Here is a 24,853-nt window from a genome sequence, read left to right as displayed (position 1 = left end):
GTGAATAGATTACTTTATCTCTGTATTCAATATAGATAAACACCCTTCTCTGAAAAAAAATCTATGCTCCGGAAACAGTAGATAGGATGAAGTTAAGCACAATCTAGCGAAGCATGCGACTTGTTGCTTGCTGGCATTGATACCTCAGAGAGTTCATCTTGAAATAGTGCCATTAAATATTGATGACATATGGGCAAAGAACAGTCCCGCCACAGAGGAGGAAATTCAGCCGGGGAGTGGGTGTGGAGGGGCGTGAGAGAGACGGAGAGAAAGAAGCACACAGACACCATTCACATGGAATCATAAATGCTCAGCTTTAGAATATCAAACAAGTGCTGTTGGTTGACATTGTCATGACAATTATGGCACTTGCTGTCTCTTCGCAATCCCAAGTTTGCGCTAGACAAATAAACATGCAGAAGTACATGCGGTATGTGGAAGAGTTAAATATTAGAAGACTTTACTAGTCAGATGACAATGCAAACTCACACCTTCCAAAATGTATTGTGTGTCAGAATGAACATCATTTCCTGCCTTCCAGAAGCAGCTTCTCTGGTTCACTGACCTTCCTTTTCTTCTTGGGTCCTGTTACCTCTTCCTGGCTAAACGCAAGGTTCAGGCAGCTTATCTGTAAGAACCATCAGAAACAGTGATCATTCTCACGGTGCAGGCTCCTGCTAGATGAGTCAAGGAATACAACTTCCAAAACTACAATGTGTTTTCTTGGATCCTCTCGGGTTTGTTCAGTGTGATCCTGTTCTCCAGAAAAGGAATCAAAATTAGAATACTGGGTGGAATTGGGACTGTAAGATTTGTGAAAGCAACAGGTTCAGCTTCAGGGACAGAGGATGGGACTGGTGACACAAGGAACAGAACCCATCTCCCCATCGCCAGCAAGGAGACCTTTGAGAAATGTAATAGCTTACAGGGCACAGCCTTTTTCACCAACCTCAGATAATCATAAAGGTATGCAAAAGAAGGAGGGCACACGTCAAATTTGTGGTCACTGGAAACAGCCTTTCAGGAGGAGACATACAATACCTCTATTCGTACATCAGGGAAATTCAACACAAGGTGGTCGATCTCAGACTTCCAAGACTACCTGTGAGTCTGCGAAAAATAACTTAGCAAAGCAAGCGTTTTTTCCAAGAGGCTTAACTTCCCTCTAGAAAGACGCAAACCTCCCTCTTTTGAGGGGCCTAAAACCCAAACGGTTAAAAACCACGGATAAATGTATGTTAGAATATAAATGGGTCAATGGTACAGGCAATTCAGACAGACCACAGAGAGACGGACAGCCAGAACAACAGTTGAAGCGTTGGCTGTGCCAAGTGACAAGCTCACTTATTCTTGTTATCACATAACGTATTTGCATTTTTACAATAATCATCTGGAGCTGCAGAGAGTAACGTGTGTTGTTGCCCACCCAGAAGGGACAAAGCACACAGTCTGGCAATGTAACCTCTCTTGCTCTCACGGGAACTCAGCTGAAGGGACACACCACAGCTCACCGCTTCAACTTGGCCTCCAAAAGAAAGTTCATTTGGAGGAAAATAAGGTGAATGAAGACGGAAAAGAGTGCCAACCGAGTTCCTGCTCCAAAACAGGAGTCCTTTACTCCGGTTTCATCGTAAAACATGAGGAATCCCGTCACTGAAGCAGGATAAACAGAAGGAGTTAATAAAGAGCTATTCCAGAATGCATCCTGGAGACAAGCACAAGGTCTCCAGATTACAAGATGTTGTCATTATAGAATTCCCCACTCACGTCATCAAGGCTTGCTTTCTCTCTGACCTTGGTATGAGGCTTTGGTAATCTCTACATAGCAATGGTCTTTCTAATGTGTGAAATAACTCTGATTGTGAATTAACAGCAAAATAATTTGAAACCACCTCACTTCGCCTCTCTATCATGTTTCAAATTGTTTTTCCTCCCCTCTTCCCTCCTCTTCATTATGAGCAACGCAATATTGCTTAACGCAGAAAGTACAATTTCCTTTCCATAAAAACAGAGAAAACAAGAATCTGCCAAAGTGGGACGGGCAGGTTCTCCTTCATCCTGCACACTCAGGCTGACAAAACTTCCAACGCTGCCCAAGGCGTGTTTGCTTGAGGAAAGAGTGATGAGTGGATCTCTCTGTTACAGCTCCTGACCTGACATCCAGCTGCTCAAACTGGCATTTTAGGCAGTTATTTACTTTCCTTTCCCTGGCATCGTTTTAACCTGTCTGCTTCCTTTTTTGAAGTAAAAGGCCCAGAGGGGGGAAACACTGCTTCCAAAATCTCTCCAGTGCTAACACAGCTGCAGGGTTTGTACCCTGTCCTGCTGGCCACACAATAAAGCAAAGCCGTGATCCCCACTCTCCCGGCCCCAGTTACCTGAATGAGGCAGCTCTACTTCTATTTTAGCCTAAACCGCGTAACGAGAGCATCAGCTAGAGTTGGTGCTTTTATTTCCTCTGTTGAGGAACGGACCTTCTGCAGCACAGGCAACTATTCCGTAAGGTTTTTACTCCTTTGCTATTCCCTCCTAACTGTTCGGCATGGACGGGATACTTTTGAGGCAGGAGAAACAGCCACAACAAGCAGCTGCTCACGCAGATTCCACTGCAACTCTGGCGGTTTTCCTCCCCTTTACCCCAGGCAGCATGACCACCTAGCAGGAACCTGAGATGAGAAAGGTAAAAACGTCTGTGCAAGCCATCAAGTGCTCTGGACAAGCACTATTCAGCTATTGAATGAATAAGATGTCAACTGTGTGAGGTATTTCACCGAAGCCAGCATGTCCTGTCCTGCCCCTGCTCAGCTACACGTTCACGTAGGAGCTCAGAGCCAGGAACAGACCCCAAGTCCAACTTCCAGGTCCCATCCTTAACCAAACACTCAAGTTTCTTCCCCAGAAATGTTGGCCTAAATGGGATTATGTCTGATCCTACGTATGTTTATTTGACTGTAACCAAAAAGTAAACCTCTTAAACGGTGTGGTGAAAAGCAGGAAATCCCTCCCATTGACTAAACATACAATCAAAGCCTCTAGAAGTTGATTAATTCTAATTTTTCCCATGTACTGGGATGCCTGACTTAGAATGACTGATGGGAGAGCTTGCGCTGTATGAGTGTTGGGTTTTTTGTCTTACACAACCACTACAGGCCCTTGGCTCACTGATGAGCCAGGTGCTATAAACGCATATAGCACAAGGCCCAGACGCTTGCACGCGTGCCCTGCAAAGGGACCATGGTGACAACAGGACAGTTGGACAAGTCCAGGTCAAGTAGCAAAGACGGGAACAGACCCGTGACCTCCTGACTCTGAGTCCGAGGTGTAGGTCTGGGTCTAGGTCATACCATGAACACACAGTGAGTCTGAATCTCCTGTTTTACAACACTGCACTACGTGTAAAAAAAGTTATGTGCTGCCGCAGAATTTTGCTGTAAAAATACAGCTAACTTGTGAATCATACAAGTGTTACTAATTTCTGGCATAAAACTAACAGGACAGCTGCACATTGTCTGGAGAAGATATCAGGCTAAAAATAGATTAGACTTAGATTAAAGCCTTCCCAAGGCAGACTGGTGGATGAAACAGAACGAGCAGACCACAGATACTCTGCTATTCTTAGATAGACAAAATCAGGACCTAGTTTTGTGCTCTGCAATTTTCAATCCCCAGTGTCCCCACGTATTCCGGCCAAAAATTCCCAGCATAAATCGAAGCAAATTTACAGCTCTTCTGACATGTGTTTTGCTTCCCAAGGCATCCTATGCAGAAAAGCTAAAATTGCACAAGAGCATTCGACTGTGTCCCTCTTTGTCCCTGGCCTGCCCCATGCTGAGGTTTGGCACTTGGCAAATTTTTGCCCTCGGAAGAGTTCCCTTTGTCAGGGACACAGAGCGTTTAGTTCGGTACCTTGTAACTATCCCGACACATTCAGAAGCACATTAATGTCAAAAGAAGTCCAATTCCATCAAGCGAGCCAGAAGAATAAGGACTGAGATACAAGACTCAACTGCTGAAAGAAGGCACGATGATCCTCAGGTGTCTGGGGACATCTATCATCACCAGGAAACTTTAATCAGAGAGAGCCAGTGCCTGATGTATCCTGTGATTTCAGCTGCAGCTACCATTGACTCGATAGCAGAGCAAACATCTGCCACTTCCAAAAATCAAGCCAGTCACTCTTTAAATTGATCTCCTAAGACAGGAGGCATCCCTGGTGAAAAGCCATTTCTCTCAAGTTGAAGGCCATAATTCCCGTCCACTCACTGACAGTTGGCTGCTCCATGCTCCCCAAGCATAGCGAAAATCCAGGTTCACAAGGTACGTCATGGTGTGCAGTGAAAGGACAAGAGGAAATGGACACAAACTGAAATACAGGAAATTCCATTTTAACATAAGGACAACCTTTTTTTACTGTGAGGGACATCAAATACTGGCACAAGTTGTCCAGAGAGGTTGTAGAGTCTCCATCTTTGGAGATATTCAACACCTGACCGGACAAGTTCTTGAGAAACCTGCTCCACTTCACCCTGCTTTAAGCAGGTGTAGGCTGGACATGACGAATTCCAATTGTCCCTCTGACCTCAGTGATTCTGAGAAGGCAGGACAGCGGTTAAACGCTCACCACAGGGCTCAGCACTGGTCTCATATCAGTTTCCAGTAAAGCGATCGTACTGACATCAGTGGAATTAGTCCTGATTTCATCTGTATGAGAGGAGGAGAATCATGTTGGTTAGCATGAAAGCCAATTTACGCAGGTGGAAGAATGAAAGACACTCACTGTGGTGCTTCTGTGGAAACTTGCCACATTTTTCTCCCCAGGAAGCTATGCCAACACATCACTGACTACCACTAGTCCTCTTCCTTTTCCATAGCTCACTGTTAAAGTCTCTGACATTTAACGCAATTTCTTTTCTGCAAACTGGAAGACTCACAGGCCTATTCTGTACCTTGCATCCCTTGTAGCGTTTGAAGGAATAATGAATAGATTTTTCCAGAGTGTAAAAAAAAAAAAAAAAAAATTCTTCAAAAATACCCAATGAAAAAAAAAAATTTATCGGTCCTTCTCCTTATAACCTCTTCCAGGGCCCTCAGTCACCCTGTATGCTGCTGTGCTGGCCATTCTGACTGCAGGATCACAATCCAAATCGCCTCCCGAAACTGGAAGCCTTCCTCCTGTAAGATCACAGCGTTGTAACTGAGGAGGCGAGAAGCAATGGACACTCTTTCTGCCTACTAGGCTGCTACCCAGCTTAGTCCCTCATGGGATGTTAGATCCGTCCAACCTTAATTTATGCAGCTTTCTCTAGAGGGTCTGGTTGCTAGCATGTACGTTATGAACGCACGTAAAAGCAGCCAGCGCAGAAGCTCCACATCTTCCCGCAAATGTCCCTAGGGTAGCTGTCAGGATATCTGAGGGCGCAAGGGTTAAATCTCCCCGGATCTGCGGGGTGATGTGGCTCACCTCTGAATGAAGAGATCACTCGGAAACTGTTTCCTACACACTAGACAGGGATAACTCATGCAAGGGATGAATGGCCCCAAGATACAGCTAAGGATCTGACGTGAATTGAGAGAAGCCAGGAATTTCCTGACCTCCCTGTCTCACTCCTCCCAGAATGGCCTGAGCTCACAGGAAGGAGAGAGGCAAGCTCATCTCTGAATCTTTCTCTCTTCATTGTTTGGGTCTGTGTAGCCTCAGCTGGTTTGGAGGAGAAAATGTTCTGGGAACTTCTCATCAGATACAGCTCTCTTGATAGACAGTTAGAGATAAACCTTTCTTTTTTTTTTTTTTTTTTTTCTTTTCTGCAAAAGTTCAAGATAATGACATTGCCACAGAAAAATGCTTTCCTATAGCTCTGCAAATGGCAGGCTTCACCCTTCAACTGCTTTCTGTCATGGCAATTTAAAAAGTGTTTTGCCTGGGAAAAATCAGACAACAAAGGTCTTGGTCTCCAAGCTGTTATTCTGCGATTGAATCCACTTACGCTGACCTTCACTTTCAGACAGAAGCTGTGTACAACACGGAAGCTCAGCAAAGGCACACGAATCAGGATGACCATGGCCCTGGGCACCAAGAGGACAGTGATCACTGTCAAACACTGCAGATATTACTCACAATGTGTCATTCCTGAAAGACTGTGTTCACACCGGCTTCCATCACTGACCTAGTCCCTTGGAGAACCAGGACGGGGCCAGGTAGCCAAGTCTTCTGCATGGGAGCAGCAGCTGGAGGCTAGACAGGCTGTCCTCTGAGGTCTGGAACAGCACTGATTTACAACATTTAGGTATGAAGCTCTCCCTAGACACCTAATTTCCAGACAGCTCCAGTTAAGAGAGCTAATCCGCATGGCAGGAGTATGCCTACAGCAGGCAGCGAGTCCCAGTGCAGGGACCCCTGAGCTACCATTGATCCAAACTGATTATGTCCACACAAGGCCAAGCGTCAACAGCTTCCTCGTGTCCCACAGCGGCCTAGTAGCACAAGCATGGCCAGTCTAGCAGCATAAGCAGTGTCTGGCGCTAGCTAATGAAGCCAGACACTTGGGAGGCAGAACTGACTTGTGCTGTGCTGATACGGCCACACCATTCCCAGCTCCGGTGCAGGCTCGGTCAGGGGCGATTCAGGGCCCTCTGCACGGCTGCTTCGCTGTGCAGTGAGACTGTGCTCTAAGGACCACCCCAGAACTTCAGCCCACAGCTTCCTGATGGGAGATAAAAGCCTGCAGAGGCGTCCACATGGTCAGATTTTACTCATCTTCTAGTTCTGTTTCATTCCAAATTCATTCCACTGCAACGTCTGCTTACATGAAGACAAAGCTCACCAAATTCAATTTGCAGGACAAGGACATTAAAGGACTCACAAAAGGATAAAGGAGTACACTGAAGAGTTCAAGAAGTTATCTTAAGTTCAGTGCAGGACCCCGCTGTCATCAGCAGATTTCTATAAGCTAAACCAACGGGCAGCAATTCCCTATTTTACCCCACTCTTCACAACTCCTGGAGTGCCAGTGGAAAGTAGCAAGACACAAAGATAGCACGCTGGGCCAAATCCTTGGCTGATGCAATCAGAAAAACTCTCCCGAAGTCAGCAGAGGTAGGCTAATTTACATGCTGGTGTCTAACTCTGGATGATTAAGTACAGAGATGCTTTGCTGGGAAAGGGCAATCTCTCATTTGATCCTAAGTATCATCAATCATGAGATTGCAGATAACAAGCCCGTTGAGTACATGTAAATTTTTCTCCCATCTGAAAAGGCCTCTGTCGAGACTCTCCGTGGCCGTTACCAAAGGCCAGTTACAGTTTTCTAACTGGACAGGAATAGCTGCTTCTCTTCTGGCAGATCTGCATCCTTTGCCTCTTCCATGTCGATTAGATAAAAATAAGCCTTTAATACTTTCATTCCTGGTTTTCCTGAAGAGCTATAGGTCAGGAAGATAATGACCAATAAATTCAGTTCCAACAGCACAGTTTTTATTTTTGATAACCAAGGAACCGGAAAGAATAAAGCAGTTCGCTTGAGATGAAGAACAGGAATGGGCTCGTCCACATTTCCAAAGGCAACTTGTGACTGCGGGTACCACATTTTTGAACTCAGCACTTCTTGAATATCAAATCCTTGTACAGATATCAAATTCTGGGACCCTCCAAATTGTTTGTGCTAGTTCTGAAAATGTTGGCCTGAATGTTTAGCTGTACAAAGAGCACCTTTAAACCCAAGTCCCCGAGGTGCTGCACCATGGACAGCTGAACAGCCAACACTGCGCTGCCACCAGAAGGGCAGGTCTCCCTCCAGGACCCTCTTTGCCCGTTCCTCACCGTCCAGTTTTGCCTGCTCCCTTACGGTCGTGCCAGTAGGTGAGCGATCATTCTGTCAGTTCGTTCAGGGGCATCTTCTTCTGGTGGAAACCTAACACTCAAAGCCACGCACTAGCACTGCAAGTTTAAGGGCTCACGGCTGCCCAAAAAAATCAGACCTCCATGGCCCAGGCTAGGCTGTTCCGCAGGGCCCCTCCCACAACAAGCTGATTAAACTCCAAAATCCAGGAAAAAAACTAATTCACTTTGGAGGCCTTACAGCTCCTTAAAGCAGAGGGCTTCTCCAAATATACCTGACAGTGGGCAAATGCTGTTGCTTGACTGTACTGTAGTCTGGATAGCAACAAGGTGTTCTCATTCCCACCCCAACAGGACTGCTCCTGCCCATCTTACCTACGCTTGACCCTGTTAGATAATACCTAACTCAGACTTCCCATCCACCCAAGCTTGTCCTCATTTTTTAAGACAAACTTCACTCATCAGTTTGGCTTCCTGATTCAAGTGGAATACACAATGGTCATTTGTCTTAACCACTTCCCTCAGAAAAGAAGGGAAAGTCCCTCTCATATGGAAAATAGTGTCAAATTTTTATTAGCACTGGCTTTACAATGATGATCTGCACTGTTTAACTAGTGACCTGACTTTGTTTTTCCCTAAAGTGACTGAAATATTAGCCAGCTTCTAAGCTATGGTGGTTTAAAAAATAGTATCAAAGAATACATTAAAAAAAACCCCTCTGCCATGCAGCATCTACCAGGCAGAAGGCTTGAGATTATGTTTTTTTAAGTCTTTGGAAGCATTCAATGGATAAAGTGACTCTTCCATTTTTCAGCAACTAATGCTGTTTCCACCACCTTCAGACACTCGCACTATTGCTACCGTATTCTAATGAAATTCACATGCTGCAAGAGAGAGGTGTCTGGTGCTCTGCTTACAGTCGTGACAGACCCGAAAGAATGTCAGAGCGTGAATCAGTAGGACAACCACGAGTTACAAACAAAAAAGCCTCCTGTTTTCACACAGACGACAGAATAAACAATGATCAGAAGGAAACTGGAGGATGTGACACAAAAAAAAATGTGGTTAAAGTTTGAAAAATACCAGCCTATGCACAGAAGTTCATTTCTGAGATCCAGAGTCAAGGCAAATACTTCACAGATGCCTTTTGAATGACATGTTAAGTTGAAGTCTCCAGTTGCTGTCTGGGTTAGACACCCCGGGATTCTTTTCAACAGAGGCGGGGAAAATTTTAGTAGCAATTTCCTACTCATTAACTTATCCTGTAAAGATTCAATTTCTGAACATCCAAGTTCACACGATTTTCAACTAATTTGAATGGGAGGAGGATCAAGTGGCAAGTCTGGTGCTATTCAGAGATCTGCCCTGTCACTGAAAAAACTTCTGCACAAGGCCATGAATTCGAGTTCTGCTTCTGACTCAGGGTTTGGCCTGGGCAGCCTTCAGGATGGAATTAATTTCACATAACTTTATTTATCTAAAATTACATGTCTGGTCTACCCTAGCTCTTTGGGTTGCCCCAACAACCACTGCAAAAGAGATCAGCACCTCCAGGGGATAATTCTTCCTATCCTAGAGAGGTAGCCAAAAAGGGATAGGATCCAGTAAGTACCTGTGACTCACATGTGAAGATAGTCTGGAAGCAAGAAAGGAGAGGTGAAGACCATGTTAGGCAACAGACAAACACATCCTTCAAACCAAACACAGGGTGGTGATTTCAGAATCTTAATCCAAAACCACACACAGGCAAACCAGCCTGGTTGGGACACCGATACGTTTAGTCTGCTTGTGTAATTCACAAGTGCCAAATCCAGAGAACGGGACACGATTCTTGTATTGGATGTATGAAATAAGCTGACCATGGAAAGTTTCTTCTTTCATGCTTATATCTCTACGCCCTACGACTTTGTAGCCTCTACGCAGTTCGATACCATACCATAAATCTACTAACGTTAGTTAAATCTTGTGCCATCCTAGATGACATAGTGTTCTGTGGCAATGAATTCCACCTTGCCTGGCATATCTTAGAGCCACTAAAATTTGCTCACCTTCTGAGATGCCCTTGAGCAAGGCATCCTGCCCGTCTCCTTTATCCCTGTCGTCATCTCTCCACCTACAATCCAAACATCGTATCAAAATTAGCTCTGAAATTAAAACTCTAAATTTAATTGAAAAAAAAAAAAAATAATCCAGAAGCCTGACTAAACCGCTGTAGCAAAATCCCATGTCTGATCTGGAAGTGTGTAACCTTTGGCAGTGCCAACACCAGCAGTTTATTCCTGCAAACACAGATTTCAGAATAAAGTGTCATCTGAACATGCAACACATCTACTTGCAGCAGCTCCTATCAATTATACTTAAACTCGATTTTAACCTGGCTTCCTAAAAAAACACAGCTTATGCCTGCATATGCTCTATTCAAGTGGAGGGGCCAGGGGGGAAGGAGGGGAGCTGACTAATAACTATAGACCTCATTAGACAGTTTCAATAAAATTTGATGAGGGGTCCCAAAGCAGCACGGTTTCGTGAAAACAGGCAACCGGTTAAGATCCTGCTAAGATCCTTTTCCCACAGCGGAAAAAGTGGCAGTATGAGTTCACCCCTTATTACTCATCGGAGAATCTGCAGGAGAAAGACCTGAAAAGGTGACTTCACAGGCAGACAGGCCTCTCTCTTCCACTGCCCGGGGATCTCAGGAATGCTATTTACCATTTTGTCACTAGATGGTATTGTTCCACAGGCTATATCTGAGAGCCTCAAAGGTCAAATACAGCATGGCATATCAGATGCTAGGTTGACTGAAGTGCGAGAACCGGCTTTTTTTTCCTGTATTTTCATGTATGTTTTCATATATGGAAGTCATTAGCAAAATCAAACTGTAACAGCTAAAGGAAAAGAGCTTTGGTGAAAATGTAGATAACGTAGCTCAGTATTGATGAACTGCGCATTTCCTCTGTATCTGAAAAAAAAAACGCTGAGATAAAGAGGTGGAAAGAAATTGATAAAAAATTGAATGTTTTTGTTAACAAAACAAGCATATACAACAAGCTCTTTATTATAGTTCAATCTGATGTGACGGAATTCAAATAGCCTGGCAAACTCTCTTCACCCATTTCGCAGTGAGCGAAACCTAAATATTAAGCTAGCACAAGCTCCTTCAATTTTGAAACTGGTCATTTACCTGTATCTTGAAGGTAAAAAGAAGATGCTTCCGTTTTCCAGCCTGGATGGGTGTCACTTTTGTTCTCTCCATGTTCACTTGAATCTGCTCTGACAGGTAGAGGATGATTCTGGAAAGCAAATGATGCTTTGTCTTAATAGTATAACCTAAAAAATATGCCCAGGTGGTACATACATAGACCCAGCACTAATAGGGATGAGATTTTCACAGCTCCTCAGTGTCCAGGCCTTCCTCCTCCTGAGCCTACAGGTCTTTCAAGAGAGTAATCTTCCAAGAAAAGACGGAATTCTGACCTAAATAGCCTCCTGTCTTCAGGAGTTAATTACGTTGGAGTGTATTCCCTGACACCGACCACCTAAAGTTAAATTGTCAAGTCTGAGCTACCAGTCAGACTTCTGCCCCTTCTGTCATTTTGGAGAGGCACCACCAGAGGACCATTCATTCCAGCCTGCCTTGGCGTCTAAGGAAATTATCTGAATTACCTGCTAAAGATGCCTCTTCCTCTACTAAGCACGGAGAGCGGCCTAGAGAAATCAGACACAGCACACAACTTTTAAATGGCTAGAGGTAAGTGGAAAGAATCCCACTTAACTACACAGTGGAACATGGTTTAATCCCGAGAAACACCAAGTGGAAATGCAAAACTCTTTGCAATTTTCTCCATTTTGTGCATGTCCGTGTATGAGTGTGCGTGTGTCTACGCGCACATGTGTTGTGTGTGTGTGCACACGCATGTGCCGTGTCTCTCTGTACAATCACTGCCCTCTTCTGGGAGAACATACTAGAGTCACTACGTCAGTGGATATGCTGGAGTGAAATTCCCTTTATGTCTATAGAATTCCAGCCTCCGCGTTCAATCTGCCGGAGCGCTGCTGCCCTACACAAGCTAAAACCCTCAATAAACTAGGATTCTGAGAAAATGCTTTCGATGGAGAGTTTTGCTAGATAAACGCCATTCCTCCAGCAAGAACCAAATAGAGCTGTTTCTATACCTTTGTGCTCCCCTCCTCTTCCTCTTCATCACAGTCTAACCCTTGATGGGAGATCTCAGTAGGTCCATTCTTCTGGATCAGGTTGCTTTCAACTGTCCCCATTCTTTTCTTTTCGGTTGTCACTCTCACTTTCATGAGGTGGAACCCAGTGGAGACTGACCCTACTCTCAGGTTGACAGGTTCGCCATCAAAAAACAGGTCACCAGGGCTGCCATCTTCCTTAAAGCCTGGGGGCTGGTAATCGTTGGGAGTTACTACAAGAAAGCACTGATGTCAGAGAAATCAAGTTCCATCTCTCCTTAATCTGATTTTTAAAGAACAAGGGTATACCAGCCTCACATAACAACATCAACTACTAAAAATATTCTGGGTTTTTTTTTCCAAGAGGAAGGGAGAGAATGCAAAGGAAAAAATGAGCTGAGCAAATGTTATCAGGGACCTCAAAGAAATAATGACTTTAGGATGCTGAGATACCATTAATGTGCTCAACTTTCTGGAGCAGAACCTGATAAACGCAGGATGCCTTTTCCTTAAAAAAAACAAACACAAAAACCGTGAAGGAGAAGGACATGTCCTTTCGCACTACATGGCTGTACTTCTTGCATGGATGTTCAACCCTTTCCTAAAAAGCACCTGCCACCCCTGTGTGTCAGAAGGCTTTACTGTGCTTTACACCATTTCTCACTGTTGTCAGTTAACAGCTTATACCATTTCACCTTTCTATGCTTTACTTACTTTACCGGGGCTCATGAGTAGCATAGAAACTGATGGAAAGGGGATTTTTCCCCACAGGACGCAGTGTTCTCCACCTACCATCATTGTAGTAGAGGAGTTTCATGGTGAGGGTAATGTCATTAGGAAGCGGCCCGAGGTTTTGCATTAACAGGTAGAGTTTGCGGATCAGGAGCCTGCTGGCCTGTTTAATGTCCTCCTCGCTGCACGCCCCATTCACAAAGTTCATTTGGTTGCTACAATCGGAAGAAGAATAACAGATTTGTTTTCCTCAGTCATGAATATTCACGATCTAATTACAAATACAGTGCACCCACTGACTTGTCCGAAACCACCAGCAACAAAGCTTCAATGCCTTTATGTAATTTCCAGATAAACAGGGAAGTGAAACAGACTCCAGGGATGGGGTGGCATCACCAAAACAACAGCTCTAAACTAAGAGGCACGGCATTTACATTTGAACAGACTTTGTAGCTGGAGCAATGGACCCCATTATACAAATGTCATGACTCACTTGTTTAAACATGATTAAATTGGATCAAAGGACCATAAAACAAGTGCCTTTCACCTAAGCAATTTCAGGAATGAGAGGAATGAGGTGAGAATCCCATATAAAGCCGATTCATCACAGGGGCTATTTTCAAGTCCATTTTGCAGTTTGAAGAGAAGTGAATTGCATGTTCTCACTGCAATTCCATGTAAGAAAAACCAGCTCAGGAGCACATTTTTCAAAAGTGACTAAGGGGCATTCCTCTCACCTCCTTCACCCACCCAAATGTCAGCTGGCCAGATAAGCAAGCAGTCTAGACTGAGAGAAACGTCTAACAGAAGTGGAATGAATCGCCCTCTGGAGGAGTTTGTTTCTCTTGACTACAGAGGTAGATGAAATGAGCAGCTTAGATCAGCCAGCTAACTTCAGACGGTTGAAGATGGACTAGATGAATCACTATGTGACTAAGGAACCTAAACTTCCCTAGCTTTCAATGAGAAGGGGCCTTAAAAAAACATCGCTCCTCCAGTACAAAATTATGTCTTTGGAAGCCCACTGGCAGGTGGATGATACTATATACAGGCTGGATCGTCTCTAACACAATTATCCCAAATTGCTTCAAAAGCAGTAAGTAACCTAAGGGAGCGGAGAGAATCCCAGGGCTGAATCTGACTGACTAAACCACTGGAAGGAACAGCTTCATTAAGAGTGATTTCCCCTTCCAGCTGAAGCTTCTTGGCTCATCATGAAAACTGAGTGGCTGTTGAACAGCTTGAATTCCCAGGGCATGGTTTGGTAGGCTCCAATCTGCCAACAGTGCGATTAGATTAAATCCCGTACGTTCAGAACTGTCCATCAAGCGAGAGGACAAATGCTGGCAATGCCTACGGTGCAGTGAAGAGAAGGCAGGCTTCCTCCTACACATCACCTTTGCAAGTCTTGGGATTAGCGAGATAGAAATGGTAAGGGGAAGAGTATAAGCAAAAAAAGAGATGAGACTTCCATAGGAATTAACGGGTCAAGTACTGGTTCAATATGGAAATAACATTGTGTATTTGATGCAGGAATGTGTCAAAAGGTAAAAGCTGAGGAACCGAACCTCTCCAAAGGACTGGGTCCGTTGCAAGGAATTCCACCAAAATTCATCTAAAATAAAGCAGAGACCATTTAGGAGAAAGTTTCCCTTTACCACACAGATATGATGACGGCGACACACAAAACACCTCTCACGGAAGGATTAACTCAGAGTTTGCACATGACAATAAACCTCGCAGGTGAAGAAAAGCAGTTTTATCAGCTGAAGGAGCTGACAGCAAAGATGACACAATACTCTGATCAATGCCAGAACATCAGTTTACTAACGGCTGCAGGTACACACACGATCCTGCGATAGCAGCGTCAGTCACTGAGGAAAGAGAACAGAGCCCAGGAATCCAATGCCACTGGCTTTGAAGCCTCAGACCACTAATGATCACACAGTAATGAGATTTCGACGGAGCAGATATAAACACAACAGCAAGATTACTTAATCTCTTCTTGGCCACTACGATGGACTCTGAGGGATGCTGAGTTCCACTTGGGGACTGTTGTTATTTATAGGAACTAATGACTGATCTGAGTAAGGCTGATTAAAAAAAATCAAAGTACTCAAGAGCTATCCACTATCTTTCAGATCCCAAAGGTCTCCTCTCTCTCCCTCAGTGTAGTGAGGACAACTGACATCAGCTTCAAAGCAGAAACAGAGCATACAGTCAACATGACACTCTAGGCTCAAATAGAGTTCAAATTTTCCCCATAGAAAATAATTTTGCCACATACTACAAGTTATTTGGATGTGTTTAGAGAAAGAGCAGCAAATGGCACACTATAGGAGCATTGCGGAGGGGTTTCCTGAGGAGCACATGAGAAAGCAGAGCTCTCTTGCTGTACAGGCAGGTTCCAAGGCCCAAAGATCCATCTTTCATCAATGGCAACTGCAGAAGCAAATTGAAGCCGGGTTAACTATTTTTCTTTGCTTTGGTTATAGCCAACGGCCTTTGATCATATTTATTTTAAACTACACAGGATTATGGCCTACTAAACACAGCTTTAAAATATCTGACAGACAGAGAGCACCAAAAAGATGCAAAAAGCTTCTGCTTCCTGCCAAACATTTTGTAACATCAACTCAGGCATCATAAGCGAAAGTTCTGTCCAGTCACCCACGCAAGACTGCTCAAGCAGAAAACACGTATGCAAATGCCCAAAGGAAAAAAAAAATCCTGTGTGCAGGATCATGGTGAAAGGGATCAGACCCGAAAAAGCTTCATTTGAAAGCACGAGGCTGTCCTGTGAAAGTGGAAGAACACTCATTATTAGTTGAGACAGTAGCAAGCTCAACAACGGTGGCGGTTTCTGCATTGCTGCCCTGGTTAGGCACCATTTCTATAAATGGTCCTTAATTCAGTTCTGGTGCACTTTAAGCGCCTCGCTGTGCTACGTAACAGCATTTCTACTCATCAGCTCGGCAGTTCATATCCTGTAGGGTGAATATCCTCATCTCTTGATGATATTTACAGCTGCTTAGCGACTCAAGACATGCTCTAATCATAAAGCGCAGTTTCTTCTTAGTGCTTCAAGAACACAGTTTTCACAGCGTAATAAAACCAAACCATTACCTGATGATGTCCATCTGGGGCACCTCCTTTTTGTACTTGAATTTGAATTGATACAGTTCAGTCACTGTCTAGAGATTTAACAAGAGAGGGGAAAAGAAGAAACGGGTCTCTCTCAATAACAAGCGTAAAGACATTTGCTGAACTTAGCAGTGCCCTTTCACAACTTTATGCCAGAGCACAGCATTAATTTAATGACACGATGACAGCTTTAACTCTATTATTGCTTGCGCAGGCTTTGGCAAATTTTCATAACAACCCCCGCTTACCTAGCACTTAAAGAATCACAAAAAAAAGACAAACTTCCTGCTTCCTCCTTCCACTTCCTCTGTGGGCCTGACTCCCCAGCCTAAATCTCTACTGAGGCACTGGGGCCAGCCCAACATGACAACCTACGTACCTCCTCCCTTACTAAAAGGAAAAATGTGAGGCTTCCCAGGTGATGCAGTACCACAGGGAAGTCTGGCACAGAGTTCTGCATGGAGACAAGGGCCCGAAGGACTCTTTCTACTAGGAAATACAAACAATACTTCATGGGCAAAAGTTTCTGCATTTCACTGGTCTCAGAGTTTTCCGAAGGAGATAAAAAAACTAGATGATTTTCCATTTAAAAAGAAAGGAATTGCTATGATTTTAGAGAATAAAATAATTAGGAAGAACAGACTACTTCACCACAAGAGAAACGATCTATTGTAGTCCAATTCCATGCCTATAATTCACTTTTCCAGAGGCAATGAGGTCGTTTAGTAGGAGCTGAGCTGAGCCCTTAACTCTGAGCCTTCCTTACAAATCCCGGCCTTGGTACGGACTAAACTCTTGCTCCCTCCCCAGTGACGCTGCAGAACTGTAATCAGGTGAGCAAAGAGTCTGCAGCCCTTCTCTGCATCTGCTCTGCGGACACAGCGTGGGTGCTGCACCTTGCTTACATATCACACTACCCAGTCTGTCTCCACTGGCTAAATGTAGACAAAACAGAAACACAACAGAGAACACTGAACAGGACAAGTGCAGGCACTACGCGACACACATCCCAGGTCTGAAGGGATTCATGACTTCTGTCCTACGCCTCTCTGCGTGAAAAAAACAGCTCTCTTTTCAACACTGCCATTAAAAAGATGGTTTGGAAAAGAACTATTTTGAGTTTCCCATTTCTTCAGGAACGAAAAACAAAATTGCCACCATGCCCCTTAGTTGCCAGTTAACACCCCTGCCTGAGCCCGAGACGGGCCCACAGCCGAGCCCCTGGTAGGAGCGTTTGATCACAATCCAGCTCACTGAGCTGTCATTCTTGAGCGACGGCAGAAGAAGAGAAACCGGGTCACCAAGCAGCTATGTCAGGGTAGAATTTAAGCCCACAAGTCCACTCTGAATACAAATCTACTCACCCATGCCTCCAGTTGCCTCAAAGATTAATTAAGACTCTTTCTTACCTCCGGTTCCTTGGGATTGGTGTAAATCTGTTATAAGAAAGCACAGTGAGGGCATTCTCCTCTTGGATAACTTGAACCAGTGAAAAGTCACTGAACAATGATATTTTCATTTTACAGCAGAGATTGTACTATCTTTAGCGTGGGATCAGAGAAAGGAATGGCTGAGAAACAGCCTCCCTCTATCAGCAGTCAATACTTACCACTTCAAAGACAGGTAGAAGACAATCAGCTGTGTAATTGTGGAGGAATGAGGTTAATTCCCATCCCAACCCTCACAGCCAACTATTGATGCCTGAGATTTAACTACTCAGATTATGCACGGAAGAGATGCATAGCATAGCTCTTGGGGCTTTACAAAGGACCAGGGCAAAAGACTTGGTATATAACCGCTAGCGTGTGGTTTCTCCAGTACCACATGAATAAGGAGGACTCTTCTGCAGGGGGAAATGGAGAAGATGCAGCAGCTTCCAAGGCTGGAGGCAAGAGTTTAAAGGAGGCAATGATATGAAGCTTGTAGGAGTTTAAGGATGCATGTAAGGCCTCAGAGTCAGAAGTCTGACATATGAGCAAAATATTCCCACACAGCCTAGGAAGTTCATATTTACCGTGTTTAAGAAAGGTCACCACTGTATTAAAAACCACACGCGTTTTGGCTTCCCCTTAAAAAAAGGCACAAACGGGTTGACACCACTTTGACTGCATATCTCTTTCAAGCAGGGTGAGGGAACAAAAATGCCTTATATTCGTTTACTTACTGCGAGGACAGCAACGTGTAACTAAGAGGGGGAAAACAAAACAAAACACAAAATCAAAATCTAACCTTAGTGGGCAAGGAAAAGAAAGAGCTATTAAAACGTAACTGCCTACATACAGTGAAGGAATAGATACACTCAACAAACCTTGAATTAAAAGCCTTTATGCAGATTCTTCATAGCACAGCATCAGCAACACCTAGTGGCCAGTTTGCCTGGCTTTACTTGCAGTTTCCCAAGCAAACAACTGCACGCTCAGGCATCCCTCTTGAGACTCTTCCTAAACAAATCCCCAAAGGCTATGCCGACTTAAAACTCTTTCACAAGAGCACTCAGAGCTACTGAAGACTAATATTTGCTCTCTGCTACGAAACTCCCCAAAGGTATTTATTTTACGCTGCAGCAAGAAAACGTACATGGGACTACTCTTGAAAACAATCGTAGAACACGCATTAAATGCCTCCGGTTTTTCTTCAATCCTTGTCAAATAACAATTAATTTATATCTGCCATAAATAGCAGAGAACTAAACACCTCCTAGAACTGTCAGCAAGCAATAAACTGAGTTCACAACATTTTGAATTATCTTATGCACACTGACAGTTGTACTGATGTGTAAGCCCATCTGATCATCAGTGCCGAAACACCACCACTTCATCTGATCTAGATGAGGGTTGGTTTGATGAACAGTGCTGACAGGGATGACAACAGTTGGGGCTTTTTCCTGTGCAGAGCAGTTTTTGTGTGAGAATCAGCAAGGAATATGATTACTTACTAGCTGATTTTGCCCTGGAACCAGTTATATATATACGTTGCTTGATGAATTACTTTCCAAAATAAAGTCATAAATTCTGAACCCAAGAGAAAGGCTAGGAGGCTCAGAGAAGATGGGAAGAAGGGAAAAGGCTAGGGGAAAGGCGATGAAGGAAAGCAGAAGCACAAACTAACTTGTGTCAGGAAAACAGGCATGGAGATCAGGTTCTGAGTTCTGACTGGCCGTGCCTCTATGCAGACATTAGAGAACGCAAATGTAGAACACAGAACTAAGCGAAATCCCTTTCAAGCTGCAAATTAGTTCACACACTATGTACAGGCAAGTTTAGAGAGCAAAAGTGGTCTGTAGTTGGGCTCCAGGAATAAAATCCCAAGTCTCACATGTATATACTCAGGGCAGGGTCTTCCCCCCTATCCCACAGCTGTGAACATGTGTTGTGTGCACGCAAGATCACTACAAATCTATAAAGCAGGAATGGAACGATAACTTTGTCCATACTTTGTGAAGGAAACTCCATTAAAAAAATGTGGAAAAAACTTACATACTGCTTCTCCAACGCATCAAAACAACCTTGAATCCTGCCAGGGAAAAACGCATTAATACTAACCAGCAATATTTATCTCCTGATCTGTAAACACATACTCATCAGATACACTTTAAAGTGCATTTTTTTTTCTGGAATTAAGACAACACAGCTAGCAACATTTTGTGCTTGTAAAGTCCTTTTCGGGTCACCCATCATAAAGGCGTTGTCCTCCCTTCTGCATTTGTGCATTGTTTATAATTCTAGGCCATACCCTGTCAGCCTGGAGCCCACTTAAATCCTGACGAAGACAAGGATCCGAGGCTGAAGGCTGGCTCTGCGTGGTTCTCTGCTCAGTGCTCTGTTTTGGCTCCCCAGCGTGCTCTCCAGTGGCTCTTTTCCCACTGGCAGCGTAGAGAGCTTGGCTGGAACTGCAATCTGAAGGCGGCCTGACATGTCTAGTCTTGTAAATTTTTTGTTATCTGATGCATAGTTTACAGCTATGGACTTTCTCAAAGTAGTAAATATTATTTGAGGTAGCAATGGTCAGATATTTACTCTTTTGAGTCAAAGGATGTGCAGCAAGTTATCTCCTCAGCACATCAAAGTCAAAGTCTCTGCTTGTTGGGAACATGCCAACTCTGAAATACATCTTAAAGAAAGTTGTAGGGTACTTAGACACACAATATCCAGGGAGATAAAATACTGTAGATAGTAAAAAACAAGCTACAAGAATTCCTACAAAAGTGAAACTAGAAAAGACCACCAACAACAGAATCAATCCCATGATTTGCTTTACCCTTTCTCCATACCTACGCTGCCTGTGTGTGCTCGGGGGCCTGACCATGACCTCGCTACAGTCAACACTTCAGCAGACCTTGAACTCACATGATTCTGGTCAGCTAATTCTGTCTTGCTTACGCACCAGGCCAAGCACACACGCTGCAACAGTGGGAGTTACACTGGCATAGTCGATAGCGTTACTGGGCACGGTATTTTCAAATTCAGGAAGAAGAAGAATGCGAGGGGTAGATGTCTTGCTATTCAGCACAATCTTGTCTTAGTTTCGCTGTTACTCACTTACCACTTGACTATCTGCAACGATCCCAGACAGCTTTTATCTTCTCGGAGAATTTTTAGACAGAGGTCTGCAAAACCAGATTTAGCACATAGTTACAATCCTTATCACAGCGGTTGGGCAAACACTGAAACTAAGCTGGTTACCCTCCCTTTTTTTGGATAAAATGCGTTATCTGGAGGTCCTTCCTGAGCGGAAATGTTGGTTTTCCACTGAGTCCCAGGTGGGCTGACACAAGCTTATTGCTGCATTTTCAAATGTCAAGACTTTCCTCAGATGCTCTGGGCTGTCCCAGAAAAAGTAGTAGAGTTACGGTTTAATTTCAAAAGACCAGCAGCTTTCATCCTCTCCTCCCTCCTCTCCGCTCCCATCTATTCTGCCATTCCCTAACAACACCTTCACTTCTGCATTCAGGCTTCACCAATATCCACAGGAGGTAAACAACTGTGCTCAGAATAAACTATTTCTGTCAAGCTTTTCTGCACAGTTTCTTCTACCTCTGTTTTCAGGCATTCAGACTGGCAAGAGGAAACCCATCCTGCAAACGAAGAGGTGAGTTAATAACACCTTAGGATTCCACCAAGGAGCCCTCAAAGGCCTGAGCAGGCCAGATGTTAACATTCTTAATCAAAGAGACACTTGAAAGACCTGATGCTTGATTAGAAGGACTAATGACTTTCAGGGTTAGGTGATCAAGACCCAATTTGGAATTTCCTGTGCCCTCAACCAAGTCCACAAAGTGCATGAGACCATGTTTCAGGACAACTAACTGCCTAAGCGGAAACACGGAAACAGACTGGAATGCATGGAGATATTTCACTAACACATCTCAAATTAATATGAAGATGTTGATGAATCAAAGCATCATTAATACTTCTGATCCTATGACAAGACTTTGGTTCTTAAAGTTTTTTCTTACTGTTCTGATTCCCAAGCGCATGTGGTTATTTGAGATAGTTTTCACAGAAAAAAACCCCCAACACAATAAACCAAACAAATCTAATTTCAGTCTCGCAAGGAAAGCTGCAATTGTGAACCTCAAAAGCTCAAAAATCCAAAGGAAAATAAAACACACCAATCATCAGAGTTAGTTTTTTAAAACTTTTTAAGTCAGTCTCCTGGCTCTGAGAGCTGATTCATGGGGCTGGCAATGCCAAGGAATGTTTATAAACCAAAAGAAACACTGAGAGAAAAGCCCTGAGTTGGCAGCAGCTCTAGGTTGTCTTCTGTGCTCCCTCTCTATCTGCACTGTCTGCATCCAGGCTTAAGAAGGCCTGTTAGCTAACTTCCTAATACACTGAGCTCATACATATATGCGAAGCTGTAAGCAAATATGTAAAGCAGATTATGGCTAAAATAGAGCAAGCAGAAATAAGAATTCAGCACAATTTGGATGTGTTACCATCTAAATAGCGAGTTCCATAAGAGCTCTCTGGGAACAGCCCTCTCATGTATGTGATACAGGAGACAGAGATGGCCAGAAGTCTTTTCACCAGCACCACAGACTGCTGCTCAGTAGCGATTTTGTTGGGGAACAACACTGATTCCTGAAAAAGAAGGGGAAAGCCACAAATAGCACCATTTTAGTGTAACACAGGGATTATATTTAGAAACAACTCTCAGCAGGTGGAAAAAGAAGACAACTTAGAAACAGAATTTTAACATTTCTCTGGTCTTCATACTACACAGAAAGGAGTAGTGTCTAACATGGGTGGGATTAAATGTTTTAAGGATAGTTTTTGCTAGATCTGGCATGATTTTCTCAGCAGCAGACTGCATTGGTCATTCCCTTCCCTCCCTCCCACCCCCTCCACTGCACCAATTCTGGCACTTAACAGACAACCACCCCTTAAAAAAAAAAAAGTGGATAGTTTTCTGCCAGTTTAGCTCTACAGAGTTAATTGTGGAGTCAAACAAGTGCCAGGGCTGGTGTGGCATTCACTGCTGTACCAAAGTTCACTGCCTGCCACTGCTTTTCTGAGATCTGACAGCAGGCTGAACCTGCCAACACTGTGGCGCAGACCTAGTTTTCAGAGTGATTTTAACACGGAGTTGTAAACAGTACATATCTACCATTGGAGTTAATGTAAATACTAAACACGGTGTGACTTTAACATGAACAATCTCAGTGGAAAGTATACTAAATTTAGTGCCTCTATCAGTTTGCTGGTTTTCTTCCTGCTAATAAAGCTCTGTGCACACCTCCTGAGCCTACATTTATTTAGTCATGTGTCAGAGCCCCACGCCGTATCTTCCTGGACTCACTAAATTGGAAATAATCCAAGCAAGAACAGTGCAGACAACAGAAAGCGCTCCCACCTCACCAGGCACAGACGTGCCAGGTCCAAAACTGAGAGCTAACATTGTCAGTGCCATCACATTTCAAGGTTTTTACCTTAGCGGACTTTTTCTTTTGCCTAGTCTGTAAAAGCTGTTGAGTAGCCATCCTGTATTTCAAAGACCTGCCTTCCACTTGTAATTAAAACCTGGAAAAAAAAAAAAAACAAAACGAAAAGCCATGAGACAGTTGGAAAATCCAGAGTCATTGCTATTTCTCATCTTCCTTAAGCTAAGAATGAGATTCTTCAACCTTATTCAGGTCTAAAAGGTAATTGCCAGTCAGGACAGCTAAAGCAAAGCAAATACTCCATGGCGCTGTCTGAGTCTGCAGAGTGAGAAAACTCCTTATTCACTGGTAAACGATCAATAGTATTTGAAATTCAGGGCCACAACTGTACCTGGTGTCAGCCAGTCACTTCCAAACGCATTTCTCATATTCCAAACCACAAATGTTAATTCCTACAACCATTAAAAAGTGTGAAGGGGGAATGTGAAAGAACTGGAAGTCTGCCAATAGCAGCCGATATTTTAGCAAGGGTAAGCAGGAAACCCACTGACATCAATCTTGTCCGGAATAAAGGAATGATTCTTCTGGGACACCTTGAAATTTAAAAAAAAAAGGCTGGGGGGGGAGAGAAGAAAAGTCCATGTTGTTTCAATGAAAGCCAGCCTTGTTAGACAAACCTGGATGAAAGGGGAAAATCTTTTTACAAGAATGGAAAGCTGATTGATAAAAGCAATAACGTGGACGTTATATGTATCACACTTCGGTGAGGTGCTTGATTTAGCACCGTCTGACATCTTGATTAAGAACTCCCATTAGACGGAATTAACGAGGCACGCGTTAGCTGGTTTGAGAAATGGCTCGCTGGGAGATCTCCGCATGTAGTTGCTAACGGGGAGACGTTAATGAAAGGAAACACCACAAACAAGTCCCTGGAGCAGTGCTGCCTTGTCTGCAGCTAATCAATATTTCTATTAAGAATTAAAATAATAGCATAAACACAGTGGCTTGATTTAAATCGTGACCTAATGCAGCGAGCAGGCGGACTTTTATCAAAACAGTTGATCTAATCTTGTTCTGCATTTGTACCTTTTCAGCTTTTTTCCATGAAAGCCTCATTTCCATTTGTTGGCAGTCATTAAGACATGTTGATTGGAACATGTTGACAGCTTTTATGCTAAATTTAGCACTCCATTTAGTAATGAGGCCAGATTACAGCTATAAAAGCATATTTAAACAAATACACACCTGCAAAATTTTTAATACGTTAAATATTTTAGGAAAGTGTTTTTTTTTTTTTTACTCACGATTGGCTGTGAACAGGACTGGAATGCAATTAAGGAAGACAAAGGCATTATTCCAACGTGAGGTTACTGGCTAAATAAAGCTGCTTTGAGCGAGCCAGAGAGATAAGAAAACATGTTTTCTGTAACATGCTACATCTATAATTGATTTATGGTGCAAAGGAAACATCAGTTAGACTGAGCCGATCTTCTCCGCCCCGGTTATTTCGGTACGGGGTATTCTCCAAGGCTCCGGCGTCACCGGGGCCAAACCCACGCCTGTGAGAGAGGAAAAGGTGCCCTGGCTCCCCCCAGCCCTGCCGCCCACCCGCTCCAAAGCCAATTCATTAATCACCCAGGATCAGGAAATTAGTAGGAACCGGGAGAAACCAAACCTCCTGCAGGCCCAGCAACCTCCACCCCCCGGGATTTCACCCTCCAGACCCGCTGCTCCTTGTCAGGCCATGTGAAGCTGCAACGGGCCCTAAAAAAGCAGCCACATGACCTTTTAAAAGTCTTTTTTTTTTTTTTCTTTTTTTTTTTGGTTCTGTTTTTTTCAGGCCTGGCTGGGCTCCACCCGGGGCCGGGTCCTCCCCTCACCCGGCAGAACCCACCGCCCCCTGAGGCCCGGGGCATCCCTGAATTTCGGGGTGTCCCTGAGGCAGGGGCTCCCCTGAGGCCCCGGGGGTCCCTGAGGTGAGGTGGGTCCCAGAGGCAGGGAGCCCCCTTGAGGCCTGGGGGGAGTCCCTCAAGTGAGGGGGGTCCCTGAGGCACGGGGTGTCCCCA

The 24,853-nt window shown here is 44.0% G+C and overlaps 1 protein-coding gene across 5 annotated transcripts; it reads right to left on the bottom strand.

Annotated features, from left to right (window-relative positions):
* Positions 1–315: 315 nt before the first annotated feature.
* Positions 316–24,544, bottom strand: HORMAD2 (HORMA domain containing 2). 5 transcript variants are annotated; one of them, XM_063351083.1, is made up of 15 exons: positions 24,463–24,544; positions 22,836–22,926; positions 21,843–21,987; positions 20,447–20,510; positions 19,381–19,417; positions 18,069–18,089; positions 17,314–17,340; positions 15,887–15,954; positions 15,524–15,557; positions 14,329–14,375; positions 12,821–12,975; positions 12,008–12,261; positions 11,016–11,124; positions 9,883–9,947; positions 316–628 (listed from the first exon to the last, which is right to left on the bottom strand). In XM_063351083.1, exons 2-15 carry the CDS (start codon positions 22,884–22,886, stop codon positions 524–526), a joined length of 1,182 nt encoding a protein of 393 aa, XP_063207153.1. In that variant the 5' UTR covers positions 22,887–22,926; positions 24,463–24,544; the 3' UTR covers positions 316–523. The 5 variants fall into 5 exon arrangements, with proteins under 5 accessions (XP_063207153.1, XP_063207148.1, XP_063207151.1 ...); XM_063351078.1 differs by lacking the exons at positions 14,329–14,375; positions 15,524–15,557; XM_063351081.1 differs by lacking the exons at positions 9,883–9,947; positions 14,329–14,375; positions 15,524–15,557.
* Between the last annotated feature and the right edge of the window lie 309 nt (positions 24,545–24,853).

This window comes from Chroicocephalus ridibundus, chromosome 13 (genome assembly GCF_963924245.1).
Source record: "Chroicocephalus ridibundus chromosome 13, bChrRid1.1, whole genome shotgun sequence".
Classification (NCBI taxonomy): domain Eukaryota; kingdom Metazoa; phylum Chordata; class Aves; order Charadriiformes; family Laridae; genus Chroicocephalus; species Chroicocephalus ridibundus.
The sequence above is the reverse complement of the archived record's forward strand: the minus strand, read 5'-3'. Positions and strand labels throughout refer to the sequence as shown.

Excerpts from the sequence above, each read along its gene's own strand:
- HORMAD2 (XM_063351083.1), bottom strand. The coding sequence starts at position 22,886 with ATGGCTACTCAACAGCTTTTACAGACTAGGCAAAAGAAAAAGTCCGCT. Across the intron at positions 15,955-17,313 it reads CCAATCCCAAGGAACCGGAG|ACAGTGACTGAACTGTATCA; the intron begins GTAAGAAAGAGT and ends TTAAATCTCTAG. Across the intron at positions 12,262-12,820 it reads ACTCCTCTACTACAATGATG|TAACTCCCAACGATTACCAG; the intron begins GTAGGTGGAGAA and ends GCTTTCTTGTAG.